This window comes from Mytilus californianus, unplaced genomic scaffold, assembly GCF_021869535.1.
Source record: "Mytilus californianus isolate M0D057914Y unplaced genomic scaffold, xbMytCali1.0.p SCAF_5, whole genome shotgun sequence".
Lineage (NCBI taxonomy): Eukaryota > Metazoa > Mollusca > Bivalvia > Mytilida > Mytilidae > Mytilus > Mytilus californianus.
The window spans coordinates 85,413,743-85,433,267 of NW_026262701.1; the positions used below are offsets into that span (position 1 = coordinate 85,413,743).

At 31.5% G+C, this 19,525-nt stretch overlaps 1 protein-coding gene across 3 annotated transcripts in view; it reads left to right on the forward strand.

The window, feature by feature from the left end:
• Positions 1–17,993, forward strand: part of LOC127701657 (protein spire homolog 1-like) — a 78,514-nt gene extending 60,521 nt beyond the window's left edge. For 2 of the 3 annotated variants that reach the window (XM_052205647.1, XM_052205649.1), the window contains 9 exons: positions 711–831; positions 2,802–2,908; positions 4,869–4,971; positions 5,807–7,572; positions 9,356–9,490; positions 10,620–10,721; positions 11,466–11,566; positions 13,069–15,254; positions 16,567–17,993. In XM_052205647.1, the coding sequence (XP_052061607.1) occupies positions 711–831; positions 2,802–2,908; positions 4,869–4,971; positions 5,807–7,572; positions 9,356–9,490; positions 10,620–10,721; positions 11,466–11,566; positions 13,069–13,417 (2,784 nt within the window). In that variant the 3' untranslated portion in view covers positions 13,418–15,254; positions 16,567–17,993. The remainder of the gene's footprint in view (positions 1–710; positions 832–2,801; positions 2,909–4,868; positions 4,972–5,806; positions 7,573–9,355; positions 9,491–10,619; positions 10,722–11,465; positions 11,567–13,068; positions 15,255–16,566) is intronic. The other variant, XM_052205648.1, reaches the window with a different exon arrangement.
• Positions 17,994–19,525: the final 1,532 nt, after the last annotated feature.

Below are 19,525 nucleotides of genomic sequence, written 5' to 3' on the forward strand. Positions count from 1 at the left end.
TGGTGATTTTAGTAGGAACTGAAAGTAGAAAGCATATTCTGTTTGATAATACATGTACTTGTTTGATGCAGAAGATAACTGGAAATTGAAATTAGAATCTAGTTTTTGTAAAACTACAAATAGATTTCTATAAAAGACTTCAATGTCTTGTATAAGATATTAACTGCATGTTTTGAAATATTTCATTCCTTTGAAATGGTCTGATGCAGAAACAGTGTTTTATTATGAAAACATCACTGTTTTATACCTTCTGATTGGACTAGACATCATTTATGTAGATGGTGACTGGGCAATGTAATTCACAAGGACAAAATCTGAATAAATACAATGACTTTTCCTGAATTTCTGAATTAATCCAAGGACTTTTCCTGAATTTCTGAATACATCCAATGACTTTTCCTGGCATCTGAATCTCAATAACTTATTGTATGCTGTGTAGGAGGCTACATTCTTTTCTGTGTGCTGATTCAGAAAGAGTTACTTATAAAATTATTCTAGTAATTAGACAGATTTTCAAAGTCTTATGTCATTCTGTAATTGAACAATACACCATAAATCTTATTGAGAGATAAATTTATACAGTATATAGTTCTCAAAAAGGAAATTACTACATTTGTTATTTTGGTTGTCAACATTGCATGTGTGTGTTTATTAATTAAAGAAAGCTTTTGGTTCTGTTACATGAAAACTAAGTTTTTTGGTTATTTTAGGCAAAAGATAGAGTACTGAAATCACCGCCAAAGAGAGAGCTTTCAGTTAGGGAACAATTGTTACTACATATAAGATCTCAACCACCTAAATTGAAATCCATTAGTGAGGGCCAGCATGTTGGTAAGTCTAGAATTATCTGTCATGAACAGTGTTAGATTCAGAGAGGCCTTTAAGAATTAAGGTCAATGACCTTGGTCAATATGAAGCATGGCTGCCAATAGGAATTCCTTTAATGAATTATCCTCAGCTGTTACCAGAAATAGCACTTATTTTCAACTAGAAATAGAAAAGATAGGTCAAAGACTCAAATGGCAATGTTGTGATACTTATGGTTTATATAATATCACATGATGAATGGTAATATTTTGATATTATTATGGATTGAAGGATTGTAATATTTTAAGTAATAAGAAAACAAGTGATGCAATTCCTTTTTAGGCACGCAAATGTGGTCTGTCACTACCATTAATATTGCTGTGAACATAAGAAGATGGATGTACATTAATAAGACAGCAAACCAACAACACTTATATTTAAGGAATTTACTCAAAAGATTTAAATGTGTTATTATCTAAATAATGTTACAAGATTTAGATAAGTTGTCTATGTATAGTATTTTTATGTTTTAGCATTTGCGTTTAGATTTAGGTTTTGTCTTACACAACTGTTTTAGCTTATGGACTTCAGTTTACTGATTTGGTAAAAAATCTGATTAATCATTAGTAAGGGGCTCTTGTCCATATAGCCTTTTGGCGCTTACACAACATTCAGCAATTATCAATCACTCAATCAACCAATAAGTGAAAGACATTTGTGCTTTATTATACCCCACGCAACGAGTTGCGGAGGGTATAATGTTTTTGACCCGTCCTTCCGTCTGTCCGTCCGTCCGTCAGTCCGTCCGTCAGTCCGTCAGTACTGTTTCTTGTCATCGCAACTCCTCTCAAACCTCACAACGGAATTTCACGAAACCTTTTTAGATAATAAGGACATACTATGTAGTTGTGCATATCATCAGGAAATTACGATTCAATTTTTTTTCCAGGAGTTACGCCCCTTTGAACTTATTTGCCCAATATACTACTGCAACTTTTTGTCATCGCAACTCCTCTCAAACCACACAACAGAATTTCATGAAACCTTTTCAAATAATAAGGACATACTACGTAGATGTGCATATCGACAGGAAATTAAGATTCAATTTTTTTTTCCAGGAGTTACGCCCCTTTGAACTTATTTGCCCAATATACTACTGCAACCTTTTGTCATCGCAACTCCTCTCAAACCACACAACAGAATTTCATGAAACCTTTTCAGAAAATAAGGACATACTACGTAGATGTGCATATCGACAGGAAATTACGATTCAATTTTTTTTCCAGGAGTTACACCCCTTTGAACTTTTTTGCCCAATATACTACTGCAACCTTTTGTTATCGCAACTCCTCTCAAACCACACAGCAGAATTTCATGAAACCTTTTCAGATAATAAGGACATACTACGTAGATGTGCATATCAACAGGAAATTACGATTCAATTTTTTTTCCAGGAGTTACTCCCCTTTGAACTTATTTGCCCAATATACTACTGCAACCTTTTGTCATCGCAACTCCTCTCAAACCACACAACAGAGTTTCATGAAACCTTTTCAGATAATAAGGACATACTATGTAGATATGCATATTGACAGGAAATTATGATTCAATTTTTTTTTCTGATACAATTTTTTTTCTTACATTTATTTTATTTCTCCAATGACAATGTGGGGACGTGGGGTATGTGAGCGCGCTCACTAATGTTCTTTCATTCTTAAAGAAACCCTTCCAAAAGATTTTGAAAAAATATTAATAATTAAAATAAAGAGTCTGAAAGACATACCAAAGAGGTGTAAAAAATAAGTAATAATAAAAAAAATATAGCTACTTAGCAAAAATTGATTGTGAGATTATTGACTTAATTGCATCAATAGTTTCTGCTCTTTTAATCTGCTGATACTTCACATCAGTACATAAAGACTTTTGCACTACCCTTACGTACTGCAGTAGAAAATAAATTACTTTTGACTTTTACAATTCCTGTTTTATTGTAGTTGAGACATCCAGAACCAAGTTAGATAATAACAATGAGAATGAGAATCCTCAACCAGTTCGAAAAGTCATCAAACCTGATTTCAATCTGCTGCTCGATAGCTTTGAGGTTTGTGTTAGTTCTACTCTAATTGTATTTTTACTTTGCAATAAGTTGTGTAATTACTGAATAAAGGTTGCAATAGAAAGTTATAGTTTATATTCGGTTATGACTCTCTAAATCCTTGTACAGTTTCTCAGACAACAGTGCAATGATTTGGATTTGAATGATCAAGGGTCAGCCAGTTTGATTATTTTTATACGACCGCAAAAAAATTTTGTGGTCGTATATTGGTATGAGGTTGGCATCGTCGTCGTCGTCCGGCGTCCATAGACACATTGGTTTTCGCACTCTAACTTTAGTTTAAGTGAATGGATCTCTATGAAATTTTACCATAAGGTTCAATACCACAAAAGGAAGATTGGGATTGATTTTGGGGGTTATGGTACCAACAGTTAAGGAATGAGGGGCCAAAAAAGGGCCAAAAATAAGCATTTTTGTAACTTCCGGACATAACTTGTGTGTTAGTGTATGGATCTCTCTGACATTGTACCACAAGGTTCCATATCACAAAGGAAATGCTGGGATTGATTTTGGGGGTAATTGCCTCAAAATTTTAGGAATTAGGGGCCAAAAAAGGGGCAAAAACAAGCATTTTTCTAGTTTCATGACGATAACTTGTGTGTAAGTGTATGGATCTTTATGAAATTGTACTACAAGGTTCCATATCACAAAGGGAAAGCTGGAATTGAGTTTGGGGGTAATTGCCCAAAACGTTTAGGAATAAGGGGCCAAAAATAAGCATTTTTCTAGTTTCCAGACCATAACTTGTGTTCAAGTTGATATGGTTTGAATAGGTAAATTCAAATTTTTTAAGTTCTTAGACCACATTCATTCTGTGTCAGAAACCTATGCTGTGTCAAATATTTAATCACAATCCAAATTTAGTGCTGTATCAAGCTTGAATGTTGTGTCCATACTTGCCCCAACTGTTCAGGGTTCGACCTTTGCGGTCGTATCAAGCTGCGCCCAGCGGAGCATTTTATTGTATATTATAAAAGTTTGAGTACAAAGTCAACATAAAATAAATCCAAATGTTCTGACAACTTTTTCTTTTTTCAGATCTAATGAAATTTTTGAATTGCATGATCTAAAATCATCTAAAATATCATAAAGTGTGCAGAAATGTCAGTTATGATGAAACGTTTAAATCATATCTTAATTGACACATCTCATTGAGGGGAATGACAATCTTTTGGGATGTGGAATATAGGGGTAAAAAAAAAGGATGTGTGATATAGGGGGTTAAAAAGTGAGGATGTGGGATAAAGGGGGTAAAATAAGCAGGATTTGGAAAAAAGAGCACCCTGTGTTACCCCTCTTCATTTGAATGGTAATTTGTATTCAAAATGTTCTTTTGGGTAAGGCTTTGTTCATATCTACATATTCTAGAGAAATTCTGAAAACAAGGAAATTTTAGGACAAATTGCTGTTTTTTGTAATGCATTGAGTAAAAATAGATAGCCAAAAGCCAAAATTAAAGAGGAAAGATTAATAAGATTTTAAATATTTGTTGACCTGGAAGGCTGAAGTATCGGGGTAATCAAAGGGTCATAAGTGACAGGTTTAAAATACTTTAGAATTTTTTATTTCTAAAAGTCAGGAAAACAAATTTCGGTGTTCTTATTATATTTTCTATTTTGTTCATATATGTTCTTTTCAGACCAAACTTAAAATCAAAAGTGATTGCAATTATTAGGGAAGGAATGCCATTTATTGTCAAACGTCTATTTTTCACTACTGTTACCATCAAATGAGCCTTAATTTTTAATCGCCATTTGTCAAATCTCATTTTGTAGCTATCATTAGCATCAAATGGAGTAAAATGTTTATCGGTAAAGTTATTTTAACAAATTTATTACCATTATGCGTCATGTTGGGTACCCCATTATTACCCTCAATTATAGTAACATTTGAGATTTTCAGATGTACAATGACTCAATATAAATTTACAATGTTTCTCCAACAGGATGATGAGGATGATGATAGTGGCACATTGAGTCCTAGATCTAGAAGATCAAGTGTTGCCACACCTTCTCCTGAACAAGAAGTTCCTCAGTGGAGGAGAACTGGTAATCTATTTCTGTAAAATTGCATCATAGATTAATGTGAAAATGTCAATTACACATAATATGTTGTGTTATTTTAAGGCCTGGTTTTAACTTCTGATATTTTTTTTATATTTTGGGTAAAGTTTACTGAAACACCAACCTTTTAAAATTCAAAATTTGATATTAAGCTATTAAATCAAAAATGCTTCAAAAGCAGGAATATTAAAGGGGCAATTAAAAATGATAAGTTAAAGAAAAAAAGACTGACAGCAATAGAAAAAATCAAAAAGACAAAACAACAGTCCACAACACACTGCACAGAAAACTTAAGATTCATTTACACAAACCCACCAACGTGTTGCTCCGGAAAGTTAATCAGTTTCAGCTCCTCTTGTGGCTTGGTTGCCATGGTGCTGCTCATGCCAAGTACAAATTTTGTGATAATTTGCAATTGGCAATGTCACAATCAAGGAAATATAGAACTGTGGTTATTATAAGTGGAACTCAACTGGGGTCGTCTTTGACTAAAAAATTTCATAACTTTGAATTATAGGTCAAGATGGAGTCAGAAATACTATCAAAAGGATTCAAATTTATCACGAGGAACCCTTGGTTCATTAGCATCCTTATAATGCTTGTTTTAGATATTCTTCCAAATGTACAATTATGGCTTTCATATCACTGTAGCATGATGTCATTGTACTGTTTTATTTAGCATTATGTGTAAGATATACTGAATTTTTAATTCACATTAGAGCTTACGTAAATACAGTGATTTTGATAGAGCTTACGTAAATACAGTGATTTTGATAGCGCTTACGTAAATACAGTGATTTTGATTGTTATTTACTTTCAGTTGTAAGAGATGTAGTAACACAGGAAAGACACAACATACTGAAAAGACGAAATACAATAACAGTATGTGAATCTCCCCAGGTATCTCCTACTTCTCCTGTCGAGAATGAGGCTTCTTTAAAGCATCGTGAGCATGAATCAAAAATTAAACGGAGTGGCCCTGTGTCTAAATCTAATGCATGTCCAAGTGATTTACGCAAACGTTTGAATGACAAATTGCATGGGTGTTCTAGTGTTTCTCGGTTACATACTCGTCGCATGCATGGTTCAATATCTGAAGTTCCGTCCGAATCTGATAACAGTGAATCTATTATTGATGAACAAAAGACAGTGAAAAGTGAATCTCAAACAATGGTTAGAAGAGCATCATCATCTCTTAGTAGGATGTCCTCTTCTACACTGAACAAAGTTAATTCTGTTGACAATTCTAGAGTCAGACGATCAAGTAATAGAACAATGAACACAAATGATTCTGATGCTGCAACACAAAATGGTAGAAGCTTAATCAGAGTTCAAAGAAAACTTTCAAACAGTGATGAAAATTCATCCGTACAAACTAATGAGAGTAAAGTAAGAGTGCGGAGAAAAATATCAGACTCTGGTCAAGATTCAGTTCAGGTCGTGAAAAACGTGAGCGTTCATAGAAAACTGTCAAGCAGTTCTGAAATTTCTCCTTTGCAAGCTGCTGAACAAAATAAAAGAGCACAAAAACTTTTGGACAGTGATGAAAATTCAAAGCAAAGGACTGAAAATATTGTTGCAAAGAAAACCCAATTACCAGACAGTAGTGAGAAAAACAAAATTATACAAAGAGCAACTTCTTACAGAATCAGACAACCAGTTTCTCATGAGCTGTCTGAAGATCACGATAACAATAAATCGTTGGAAAATAAGTCTCAACGACCTCATTCACCAAAAATAATTATTCCGAAACGATCTTCATCACCCATATCTCACTCATCACCATTATCACCAACTTCACCGACAAAAACGCATGTTTCAACGTGTTTTGCTGGGCTAACTGAAATATCGTCTTCCCCTATTAAAATGCATGTTTCTCCAAGTTCTAAAAAGGAGCATGAAAACGCATGTATGAATGACTCTGAAGAAACTGAAATTTCATTAGGAAGATCACTTCCCAGTCGTAGAATTCTAGTATCAAGAAGGAGTTCTATGCCTGTCAGTAAATCTTGTAATGATCTTGATGCAGAATCTCCGCAGCCTGAAAATTTACACAGAACACAAAGTGTGCTGGAAATTGAACCTGAAAAACCAAGACCAAAACCTAGACCAAGACTTTCTATTAAGAGGAATAGTCTTTCTCCAGGAGATACACAAACTGACATTTCTCCTTCAGTGCCAAAAACTGAATCTCCAGCAGAAATAACACCAAAGGAGGAATCTGCTGTTAATCCACCAAAACCAGTGCCAAGACCCAGAACAAAACTAGTGCAAAGATCACAGAGTCAGAGAACTTCTGTCAGACATTCTTTAGACTTGACACAATTACGTGCAATAAATTCGCCTGACAACTCCATTTTAGAAAATGGAACAGACCAGGAAGAAATTGTAAATAAACCATCTTCTCCACGGAGAAGTTACAGGTCAGAAACACCAGATCCATCAATGTTGGGAGGTGAATCCTCTCCAAGGTTATCTGAATTAAATGTAAATGAACTGTTAAATGTAAGTGCTCCGAGTGTTCAGGAGAGAGATACTAACAACAGTAGTTGTGCACCTCCTTGCCAAGACTCTAGCTCTGAATCTGTGAGTACCTAACCTATCTGTAACCTTCTAACAAAGACATAACCAGTATCCTTCCACTTTGTCTACTTTACACAGACTTTCTCTGTCTGCAGGTCACATTTTTATTTTTTTTAAAACAGAAATTCTTCTTTAACAAATAAAATCTCAGCTGGATTATTCATCATTCATTCTTTACACTTCAGATTTAACAATATTCATCTGCTTCACATTTTAATATCTGTATTTTTAGAAAAATATATTTTGCTTGAGTAGTATTTCAGGATAATCAAATAGTATTTGCTGTTTTATTTTAATTCAAAATATTTATTTGAAAAATTAATTGAAATAATAATAACAAAAATTCTAATAGCCTAATTAAGATATTGGTTATGTCTTTGAAACTGGTTGTCTCAAATCAAGTTTAAATAATTGGCGGCAATGTGTATTTATAAAGCTGTATGAGACAATTGGTTAGAGTAAGATGAACTTTAGCAGCTAAGGTTACTAAGTTGTTGTTTTCTTTTGTAAAATGATTTTCGGAAATTAATACATCTTGGTTATTGACAATATACCAAAGGGTTCTGATAAATATTTGGTAATTTTAGCTGCAGGCTTATTTAGTTTAGATTTTTTCTGTGTGAAATAATTTCAATGCATAGATGGAATTGTTTTATGAAATTGATGATATTAACACTTTTGTTTTTTTCTGAAAATTTGATGATCAATTCCATCAGCATGCTATTAGTTTTGATTTACAGACTCTGAAACAACAGCCATGTACACAATACTACACAAAACAAATGTTTATTGTGTTTGTTTATATAATAGTCAAAAACTGTTGTGAATATATAAACACATTTTTTTCATTTCTTTTTCCTTTTTTTCACATTAGTAGTATAGTTTCACAAATTTTTTAGTCCTACGATTTAAGAATGCATAAACATAAGTACAGAATTTTTTTGTGATTCCAATAACATTTTGTATGTTACTTCCCTTTATTAGAGAGATCATATGGGTTATTGTTACATTTTGGTGTGAGAAATCTGTTTTAAACATTGAAATAAGATAATTTATTTAAAATCATTTGAAAGTATTTTAAAAGATGAAATGATAAGCTGAAATAATCAGCTGATTGGAAAAATTGTTTGAACAAAGGGAAGTAATCTAACAAATGTGACTAGGATCAGCAGATCCTTCTTTAAATTCTGGAATATCTTATCCAAAACCACATATACCTTAGAATCTTTAATATTAGCTAGTTCATAACGAAATACAGTTTACAGCTGTCATAGAATTTACCTGCATATATTTCAGTATTACTGTTTGAATGCTACAGGATACCAAATATTTTGCATGGTTTATTTGCTTGTTGAATGTCAGTAAATTATATATTTACTTTTTTTTCATATTTCTTTTTGTTTTTCTGGAGCAAATTGAAATCAGTTTGTATAACTGCATGATAAATACCGGTAGTCAAATATTGATAGCCCTGCTAGTGATATACGAGATACATAATGTTCAATATGTCAGTCATTTATGAAAAGAGATCTATTGGGCAGAAAGGTTTCAGGGCACCTTTTTCCGCCTACAATGCTTAGTTTCATTTTATAGTATTGGTACTATACAGTCATATTGATTTTCAGATAATCAGATGAGGTTTTAATTGAAGTTACAAGAGAAAATTGGTGTGGTTTTATGGTATCATGGTTTCAACATCATTTCTTTAAAACATTAAGAAAACGGTTAAGGAAAAAAATTTGAATATTAACATATTTTAAATAAAATTGTAATTTTCCTTTTGAAGAAGTGGCAGCATCCTATAGAATGCCTGTCATTAACTTTGGAAGAAGTGATGCATATCAGAACAGTGCTAACAAAGGCAGAGCTGGAATCATTGATTAACCAACCAGAGTTCTATAGTATGGTGTCTAAAGGAAAGGTACGTTAACTGTAATTAGTCCTTATGTTTTATTATACTTCATGTCAAAATGCCAGCTTTGATTGGTTTATACGAGGGATACAATATTTACTTTATCCTATGGCAAATACTCTATTACCCTTCAGGGAGACGCTTGCTCAAGTGTGCGCTTTAATAAATACGGATGATTATTTATAAGACGACATAGTTTATAACTTTGCATTTGAAAGTTAAAGACAGAACATTCAGTATAATAAATGTTGTCAAAAGGTATTTAATATATATATATACAGTACTTTATAACAATAACACTAGAACTAATGTGGGACAACAAGGTCTTATAACAATAAAACTGTAGCATTATGGGACAAAATGTTCTGAACAGTTTGTCTACATAATCTCAAGTATGGTAGGAAATTTGAAACATATTCCCATCATTGCAAAATGTGTTCTAATAGTAAAAAATCTACTCGGACTGTTACTTGCCAAGTTAGTGCTATGGTTTGCACAAGCAGTAAAATTTAATGCCTTGAAGTTGTGTGAATGTAAAGAAAGGGACCAAACATGCCAACCACACAAAAATAATAACTTGAATGTAAACATCCAATATTTATAACTATGGAATTCACTAAGGACTAGCATGAAAGTAAAAATAGAAACACAAAAACTCTTTAATAAAACAATAAAAATTCTTAAATCATGGGGACACTATTTACACTAATGTTGCAGTTATTACAACAATGGAAATCTGTTCACACTATATTGATCTACTTAGCGGGTTGCTGATGTCAGAAAAAGTTTCCAAAAAGAAGAAAAATAATGAATGAAAAAAAGATACAGTACATAAAAAAGCATATGATTTTGTTTATAAGAAAATTAGTATTTTTACTTTCAGAAGACATCAAATGTTACTTCTCGCATTTTTGAAGAAAAAAAAAATGTTGCAAAATATGTAAATTTTAATATTTTCACTGCCTAAACAAATGAGATGTATTCAGCTTTCACTAGTTCACTTTGGCGGAAATGATAAAATATGTTTTGTTCCAAATTCATGAAAATATGGCATGCATATCTGAAAATGTATCAGCAATTTTGTAAACAACATTGAGGACATTCTGATCTTACTCTATAAATATTGTGTATTTTTCAGGTGTGTTTTACCTGTAAGGAAGTGAAGTTCTCCATTTTAGGTCAGTGGGGAAACAGGTGTAAAATCTGCAAAAGAAACGTTTGTAACACCTGTCTCCGCAAGGTAAGGGAACATCAATCAGTTGGATTTCTTTTATTAGTTATTATGTAAGGATTAAAATGCTTTTTGGTATTTATATATATGTTAGTGCAAAGTTTTCATGAAAAAAACGTCATAACATAAAACCTGAGATGCAATCTAACATATGAATGCACCTCAGGAAACTGTCATTTTTGCCATTTGATAAGGGACTTTCCGATTTGAATTTTCCTTGGAGTTTGGTATTTTTGTTATTTTATTTTTTGACACAGCTATTTTGAATATTCAGTTTTTAATGCTCTCCAACTTTGTATTTGATTTTGGTCTTCAACATTTTTGATTCAAGCGTCACTGATGAGTCTTATGTAGACGAAACGCGCTTCTGGCGTAGGCAATTAATGCCTGGTATTTTTGATGAGATTTAATGCACAAGTTTTACCAAATATTTAACCTTTTTATGGTCTTTTTATTTGATATACTAAATTCATTAATTGAATAATTGTAAACTACCACAATATTGTTCATTAGTAATTATTATATTCATACATTTAAAAAAGTGAAAATAAAAATAGACAGAAAACTAGTAATATAAAAAAAGGTGCAAGTGGAAAGGCATAGTCTTGATGCCATATCAGATAGTATGGCATGCAATACGTTCTGAATTCTGAACATAAACTTATTTAAAAAAAAAATTGCTATAAATCATGTTCTGAAAGTGATCTTGTTATAGATGTTCCATTCACTATTTGTTTTTTTTTTCTTTTTCAGATGAACATTCCCACAGAACATTTCCAAAATATACCTGTACATACACTTAGTCCTATACCCCTTGGTCAAGAAGCTTTAGATATACTCAAAGTCTATGAGAGGTAAGACTATTTTCAAATGAGGCTCTTCTTTCTCTTTGTAAACAAAGCCATGTTCTAAAATGGAAAGTTTTGTAGGAGTTGCTTGCTATGAAATTCAATGAAATCTTTTAAAAAGTAGGTATTTAAGTCTTTATGTATCTGAACACTTGGACTTTTAACAATTTTGCTTAATCAAATAGAAATGGCTGCCTTTTGAACACGTCTTATAGATCAGCTACACAGAGAAAAATAATCAGAATTTTCCTAAATATTCTACAATACTACATACATATATTGTTCATGACACAGACTAGATAAACAAACTGAAAGTAACTTATTGTTCAAATATAATAATACAGGCAATACCATGTTTAACAAACAGATCAATTTGGATAAAGCAAAACTTATTACATCTAATCCACCATCCATGTTTGCACTTTTTTTATTAGGTGAATAAACAATCATTTTCTGTGTAAAGTTTGATTTCACCTTAGAAACTTGTTCAATCTTACGATTTGAATGATTGGCTAAAAATCAGGAAACAAACTATCAACAGGCCATAATCTTGCTGGTGAAATGACGTTTTAAGTGGCCAAAGAATTTTGGAAATCACTAGAACTCGCCAGCTGACTGACTTCTTAGCGAAGTCAAGTCGATATCAAAATCAGTATAAGGGAGACAACTTATGATTTACAAGTCGCACAGGTAAACAAAAATGGTGCCCAAGGAAAATTGAGATTTTCAAAACGACAAAAGACTAATACTGCTGACGATTAAATGAAATGAATACAACGGTGACTTAAAACATCCTCAGAATTAACATTCAAAACTATTAAAACAGGAAACTGGGCGACTGTTGGAGTTATCATTTACTATGATTTTCGTTATGAGGATGTTGCGTAATCACTCAGTTGATTTGTTTTCAATATTTCTATTTTAATACCAGTTGAACTACTCGGTAGGTTAATGGGTGGGAATTAACAGGTGATTTTTTGCTATTCATTGATACAAATTGAAATGTATAAATAAAAAAAAAAAAACAGCTGATGGATAATTTGATTGGAAACCTACGACGTGTGGTCAGCTTGTGATAAGTGGGGTGTTTTTTTTTTTCACGACCAACTCGTTAATACATGATGTCCTGGACATTCAATAATGATATACTGGCAACACAGTTTATTGAAATTTAATTCAAGTTGACATTACAAATGATATGACTAAATAAATAACAACTATATTGTCTAATCTTTTCTACTGGTATTAAGAATTTTCAATATATAAACAATATCAAATTAAAAACGTTGCAAGTATATATTTGAATGCATATATAAAACAATTTCCTTAATGATAAGCAAGAAAACACTACGCAACCATAAAGGTGATGGAATTTCACTTCTCAAAGAAGTTAACAACTTCTCCCTACTCTGTCATGTCTTTCTCTCCAAAATCCTAGATTAGGGCCTAGGTATTTTTAAGAATGGTGTAGAATATTGTATTATTTAACTACTTTTTTATCTTTGCAGTACTGGATCAGTTCCTCATTCTCCACTAACACAGAAAAAACTTTTACGTGAGATAGAAAACAAATCCCCAAAGAAATCTTTACAGAGGTCTCAGACGTTTAATTCTTCTCCTAACTTAGCAAGTCCATTACCGAACAAAAATTTACTTAAAGGACCTCAAATGAATGTGTGTTGTGAATGTAAAAAGATGATTATGGATATTATACGAACAAGTCGGACTTCTATAGCTCTGATAAATAAAAGAAAAACACTTCAATCAACTACAACTAGCAACGAAGAAAAGAGACCATCTTCTTTATCAGCATCCTCACTGTCTCTTAGTGTCAAAAATTTCTTCACACAGAAATAAAATTTATACAAAGTACATGTGTACAAGTGTGTTATATATTTGTTATATAAATTTCAAAATTACTACTTAAAAGGTTTCAATCAAATGCTTCTGTTCAAGATCAAAGCATTCATATTATATGCTTAAAATATTTTCGTTTTAATTTAAAAATAAGTTACATTTATGAATCTTGTTAAAAGTTATTTACTTAGAATCTCAGTATTTGAAGTTATCTGTTTTGTGGCAGAATTATAAATCTCGGATTATCTATAAAACCTTTTTTTTAAAGAATTCCTTTCACTAAAGATCTTGCATTCAAACTTTATATTAATTTCTTTACAAATAATTTAGAACTTGTACCTGTCTTTCATTGGCCATTTGATGAGTATCTATTTTGTTACATCTAGCAAACAAATAATGTACAACAAATTAATATTTATAGCATTTGACCATGCTGTCAAATCCTACAATGTGAAAAAATCAAAGTAATGTGTCTCATAGATATCAACCAAATTAGTTTAATCAGTATTATACACTTGTTGTATCTTTATACTATAATTTATATCTTACTATTAAATATTCAGGATTAATGCCACCAGTTTGTGTCCAGTATTGATCTGTTATGATGAATATTGAACCATTTCAATACCTCATTCTGAAATCTTTTTTTTTTCTTTGTTCGACATTTATTGCAAATGTTATCAACTAACCAGATCTAACTCAAAATTGTTTGTACGAGCAATAGTTTTTACATTTATATTGTCATGGGATATTAATTTTGTAAGAAAATCACGTCATTGTCCTGAAACCACATACTTCATATAAAAGTCCATGTACTTATATGGTGACACATTAAAGTACTTTTTTAAAACTTCTCCTTTATTGCAATTGTTATTCATTATCCCTTTAAAAAATCATAAATCCACGGAGGAGTAACATACTTCTTATGCTATTTGAGTATTGGAGCTGACCGTGAGTTTCAAAATGCAATTTCATAGGCACTACTGACAAATTGTTCAGTATATTTAGTACAGTGTTGTATATATATATATATATGTATGTTAAAAAGGCCATAATGTATATTAGTTCATTGCACTGTAAAATTATCATTCAAATCATGGTCATAAATTTTATTTGCAAAGACTATTTATTTATATATGGTTGATCATTGCATATAGTTGTGTTTTAACAATGTAAAAAGTGATGCTCCATTACAATATTTTTAGAAGTAAATATTTAGGATCTTTTAATTTATTATTTGAATATAAAATAGAATAATTTTGTGACAATATTGAAAGAATTTGAACTAAAAGATCATATATATTCTAAATCTGAATTTAAACATTTTTGTAAAGAGATTGACATTTTTTTATTCTAATAATGTCAAAATGTCTGACATTGAATCCTTATTTTATTTTGCCATTATATGGATCCCCTGTTTCATTTAATATCAATTACTAAATCCTACTATGAGGGAATGTTTTTGATTGGTTCATTTTACAATCACATGACATTGACAATTGAAAGATTTCCTTTGACATCCTCACAAAATACCTGCAGAGGGTTACAATAGTATTATTACCCTAATGACAACCCAAATTTCCTCCACAGGGTGATAATCAGAAGTAATAGTTTAGTTTAAACCTTACCAGTAAACTCATTTTACAGTTAGACACATACATGTACTCCTCACCAATTAGGATGCTGAAATAAGTTAAACCTTAAAGACGCTCATGCATAGTGGTAGTCTAGGAACCATGTCTTCATCAATGTCCTGCTTGGTTACTATCTCATTCAAGTCAATTTAATACAGAGATATAATTATTATGGAGGCAGGCAATTCAATACAAAGAGGGTGGTAAAGGGTTATTTTCGTGCAACGGGATCGCCGTTTTTTACTTCACGTTCAACGTGTTTTTACTTTTTTATTTGACGTTCAGTCATGCAAGACAGGTGCCTCGTTCAACGTGTTCTGCTTATTTAATTTTACGTGCATCGTGATTTTCAAATGCTTATTTTGCGTGCTCGGTATTTTTCAAATAAAATTTAAACACTTGGCAGGGATCGTCAAGAAAAAAATGGATTCAATTTTGTTTTTTGATAAAGCGGAATGGCCTTTGATGTTGTTCCTTATCGATTTTGGAGCTTCCAAGATATATGTACTGGTTTGGCCTAACACATTGCTCATTAAGTATTAAGTAACTACATCACACTGACATTTTATTGTCTCAACAAATTTGTAATGGGCCATACATATTTATTTTTGTCGTATTCTTTCGATTTGATTCAGTTTGCGATAAGTTCAAAATCGTTGTACCATATGCTACTATAGTAATCTGGTATGAATATGTTGATTGATTGCTGTATTGCCATATATGTCTCTAGTTCATGATTGTAATGTTAGAAAACATTAAAAAAAATAAAAGGACTAATGAGACCTGCATGGTATGAATTACTAGGGAAAGCTGTAGGATTAGGGATATATTACAATCAACTTGTGCTTCTGTTCGTCAATCCAACAAATATTTCCGTTACATTTTTCTAAGAAACAACTTTACATAATGACTTCATATTAAGTTCAAATCTCAGTGATATGATTTTAACTTGTGAACACTTTTCGGATCTCCTAGATACATGCTTCCTCATTGCCGATTCTTTGAATTTTTTTATTAAAATGAAAAGAATGACTTAAAATAGGATCGACATCTGAACAGTGATGAGCTTCAACGTGTTTCCATTTTCCATCATCTGTCAGTTCAAACTTCCTATTTCTGATACTTTTAACCACGAGTCGTGGTAGCTGGTGGCATGGGTAACATGACAACGTGTTTATTCTTGTTAATAAAGACAATGAAATAGATCAAGAATACACTTTCATGTCTGTGGGAAATTTGCATTTTAAAAGTTAAGAAGATCGTTATATACTTTTTTAAAAGCCGTAAACCATTTATATTATAAATGTGTATACTCAATCGGGAATATCAAGTAAAACAGAGAGTTTATATATACAAGAAGACAGTGACTCAGTCACAAAAGGATCACATCAAAGTCTTTATTTTTCGTGCAACGTTCATGACAGAAATTATTTCACGTTCAACGTGAAATTATGTCTTATTTCACGTTTTTTCCGTGCAAGCACTCCCCCTTTACCACCCTCTACAAACTAATAGGCAATTTTGCAGATTTTACCAACTTGAATGTATTATTTCTTTCCAATTGAAAATATTTCAAATTTTAATACAAACAGAAATTTATTCCTCTCCAAATAAAGTTATCCAATAGACTATATCCTTATTTGGAAATCTGTGACACTACAACTGTGATTTTGTGACACTTGAAATATTGATGTCATAAAACAATCACTTTACTTTTGTGGCATCAGACATTTTCTATTGTGTGGTCAAAATTTTACAAACCTTTGTAATCTCCAGTAATGGCAGACAAATAGGGATAAGGTGTATTTATAGAAATAACCAGGATCATATTCAATGACTTTAAATATTGTCACAAGATAACTTTTAACATTACATTTTGTCCAGCAATAAACTTAGTTTTAACATTAGAAGCATAATGTGATATTGTAACCATCCATCTGGTTGTGAACTTTGTTCTTTTATAAACACAGTAAACGTAGAATTAGTTATAAAAAACTTTAAGGTGGAAAAACCAAAATAAGCGGTGCAAGTCAATTTAATTTTCAGAAATTTAAAGATATTTTGGATTTTTTATATTATATTAAAAATTACTATTCTTATTGGTGCTTTTAATTTGAAAATTGCATGCAGTGCTAAGTCTGCAATGACATACTTGAAAAAAAAGCCCTGTGTAATTGTTCGGGAAAATTATTGATTTGTATCATGTGATGTTAATATACTATCTGTTAGATACTGCTGTCATTGTATGGTGCATTGTTACACACTTCAGGATACATTTACCAGAGGTTTGTGTATTGTTACACACTTTATGGTACATTTACCTGGAGTAGGCGTAAAAAAAATTAATGCTAAGTGCATTGTTAGTTCTTAATATTAGTTCCAGAACAAGAGGGATAAAAAAAATGGCTTTATAACCAGTTTTCAACAATTTCGTTTATCAATTTCAATTATTTTTCTTATTTTCTTTTGTTTTAAATATCCATATAAATGAGTTACTGCTTAATACTGAAAATCTGTATTCTTTTTTTTTAATGCTGCTTTATTTACATAAAAAAATTCAAAAATAGTTTGTAAAATAAAATTCTTTTTTTTATAAAAATAAAATTTTTGTTTACCATATAAATTTCAAACAAATCATTTATATTTACTAAATGAATCAAGTAGACTTAAAAAGTAATGACAGCTTTTAAATTTGAATTACACTTCTGGATAGATACTGCCTAAAATCAGACAGATATATTGAGATATGTGTTATAAAGTTTATGCTGAATTTCAGTAAAATTGATAAATTTATTCCATTTTTTAAATGGAAAAATTGTGTTATTACTGTGATAATCAGAATTGTTATATAAGGCAAGCTTTGATATATTATGTGGTTTACTTCATCAAGTTGACCTTTATCCAATTTAACTGGAATGAAATAATAAAATAATAAGTATGAACCTGTATTGTTGTTGATTTACCATATCATGCCCCTAATCTTTGGTAAATCATTGAACTTAGGTTTATTTTGATCAACATCGTCTTGTAGATGAAGACTTTACATAAATGTGCTAAAAACGTCCTCTGTCTTAAGGTTAATTTAAAGTCATGATCAAGGTCGCATAATTTTAGGTCTTCTGTCTTGAAAAAGATTTGCTACTAGATTTTAAGCAAACTGTCATTGAATTGCAGTTTTGGGCCATCTATTGTCTTTTTGCTTTTTTTAGCGAGTAATCAATTTCGACATCTGCCGTGCAGCAACTTCCTGCTTGCCTATTGTTTGAAATTTTACAGCACTCATTGTCCGAATAAAATTTTCGTCAACCTTTTCTTGGCTTGTACTGAAGAGAATAACTTTATTTTTTGTCTGCAGCTGGATTATGTTCAGTTGTAATGAGTAAGCAATATTTACATCCTTCATGCAGCTCCTGTTTCCTGATATTTTGAAATTTTACACACTCATTGTGCATAGAGAATTTTCGTCATATTTTTTGTCTATAATGAAAGGGAATGATCAGTTATGTTTCAGTAAACATGTTACCTCAATCAATTGCATGCAGCAATGTAGGTCCTGACTATGTATTGGTCTTTTTATTTCACTATTTTTTATGATCTTCTATTTGTATTCAAAACGGTTTTACTGCATTTTAAGGGCTACAGTGTTGCAGTTGACATTTAAATTTCATAAAGCATGTATGATTTTCAGCAGTATTAAGGTTAATGCCCCCAGACCAGGTTCAGAAAACCAGTATGTATGATTTTCAAATTAATATAAAAATAAGAAGATGCAGTATAATTGCCAATGACAACTCTCCACCAGAGACCAAATAACATAGAGGTTAGCAACTATAGGTCACCGTACAGCCGTCATCAATGAAAGTCTGATTATCCAGCCAAAAACCCAAGATGACCACTGTAACTATAAATAGAACATAGTTGTAGTGTGTTTGATGACTAAATAGCAACAAGGCTGCCATCATTACTATGATATGGAAGTTAACAAAAATTTCAGTTGAAAATTCTGAAACTTTTTGTTTGTCAACAAGCAAATGCCACAAAAGATTGAATAAATGAATTATTTATGATTCCCCTGAAGAATGATAGTTAGTGACTTTAATTTTAATAAAACTTGCTACCAATTAAACTAAAATGAATTTTTGTCAAAGAACATCCATAACTAGATTATTTAGTTGAAAAATGGATACTTTTTACCAGGTGAAGGATGTAGACTTGTTTGTGTCTTAAGTTCAAAATATTCTGAGACGAAACCACTAGGTAAGTGAGAACCAACATAAGGTTATCTGTTTTGTTGTGTTTATCTCCAAATTATGTCTCAGATTGACACCATAGCTAAAATGATTGAATTCCTCAAATAACTGGAGAATCCGGTAAAAATAACTGCTGAACATTTGGAGAGACAACACTAATTATACCCTGAAGAATTATGGTTAATACTTACTTTCATTAAACATACCAGAAACGTTTTAAAAAT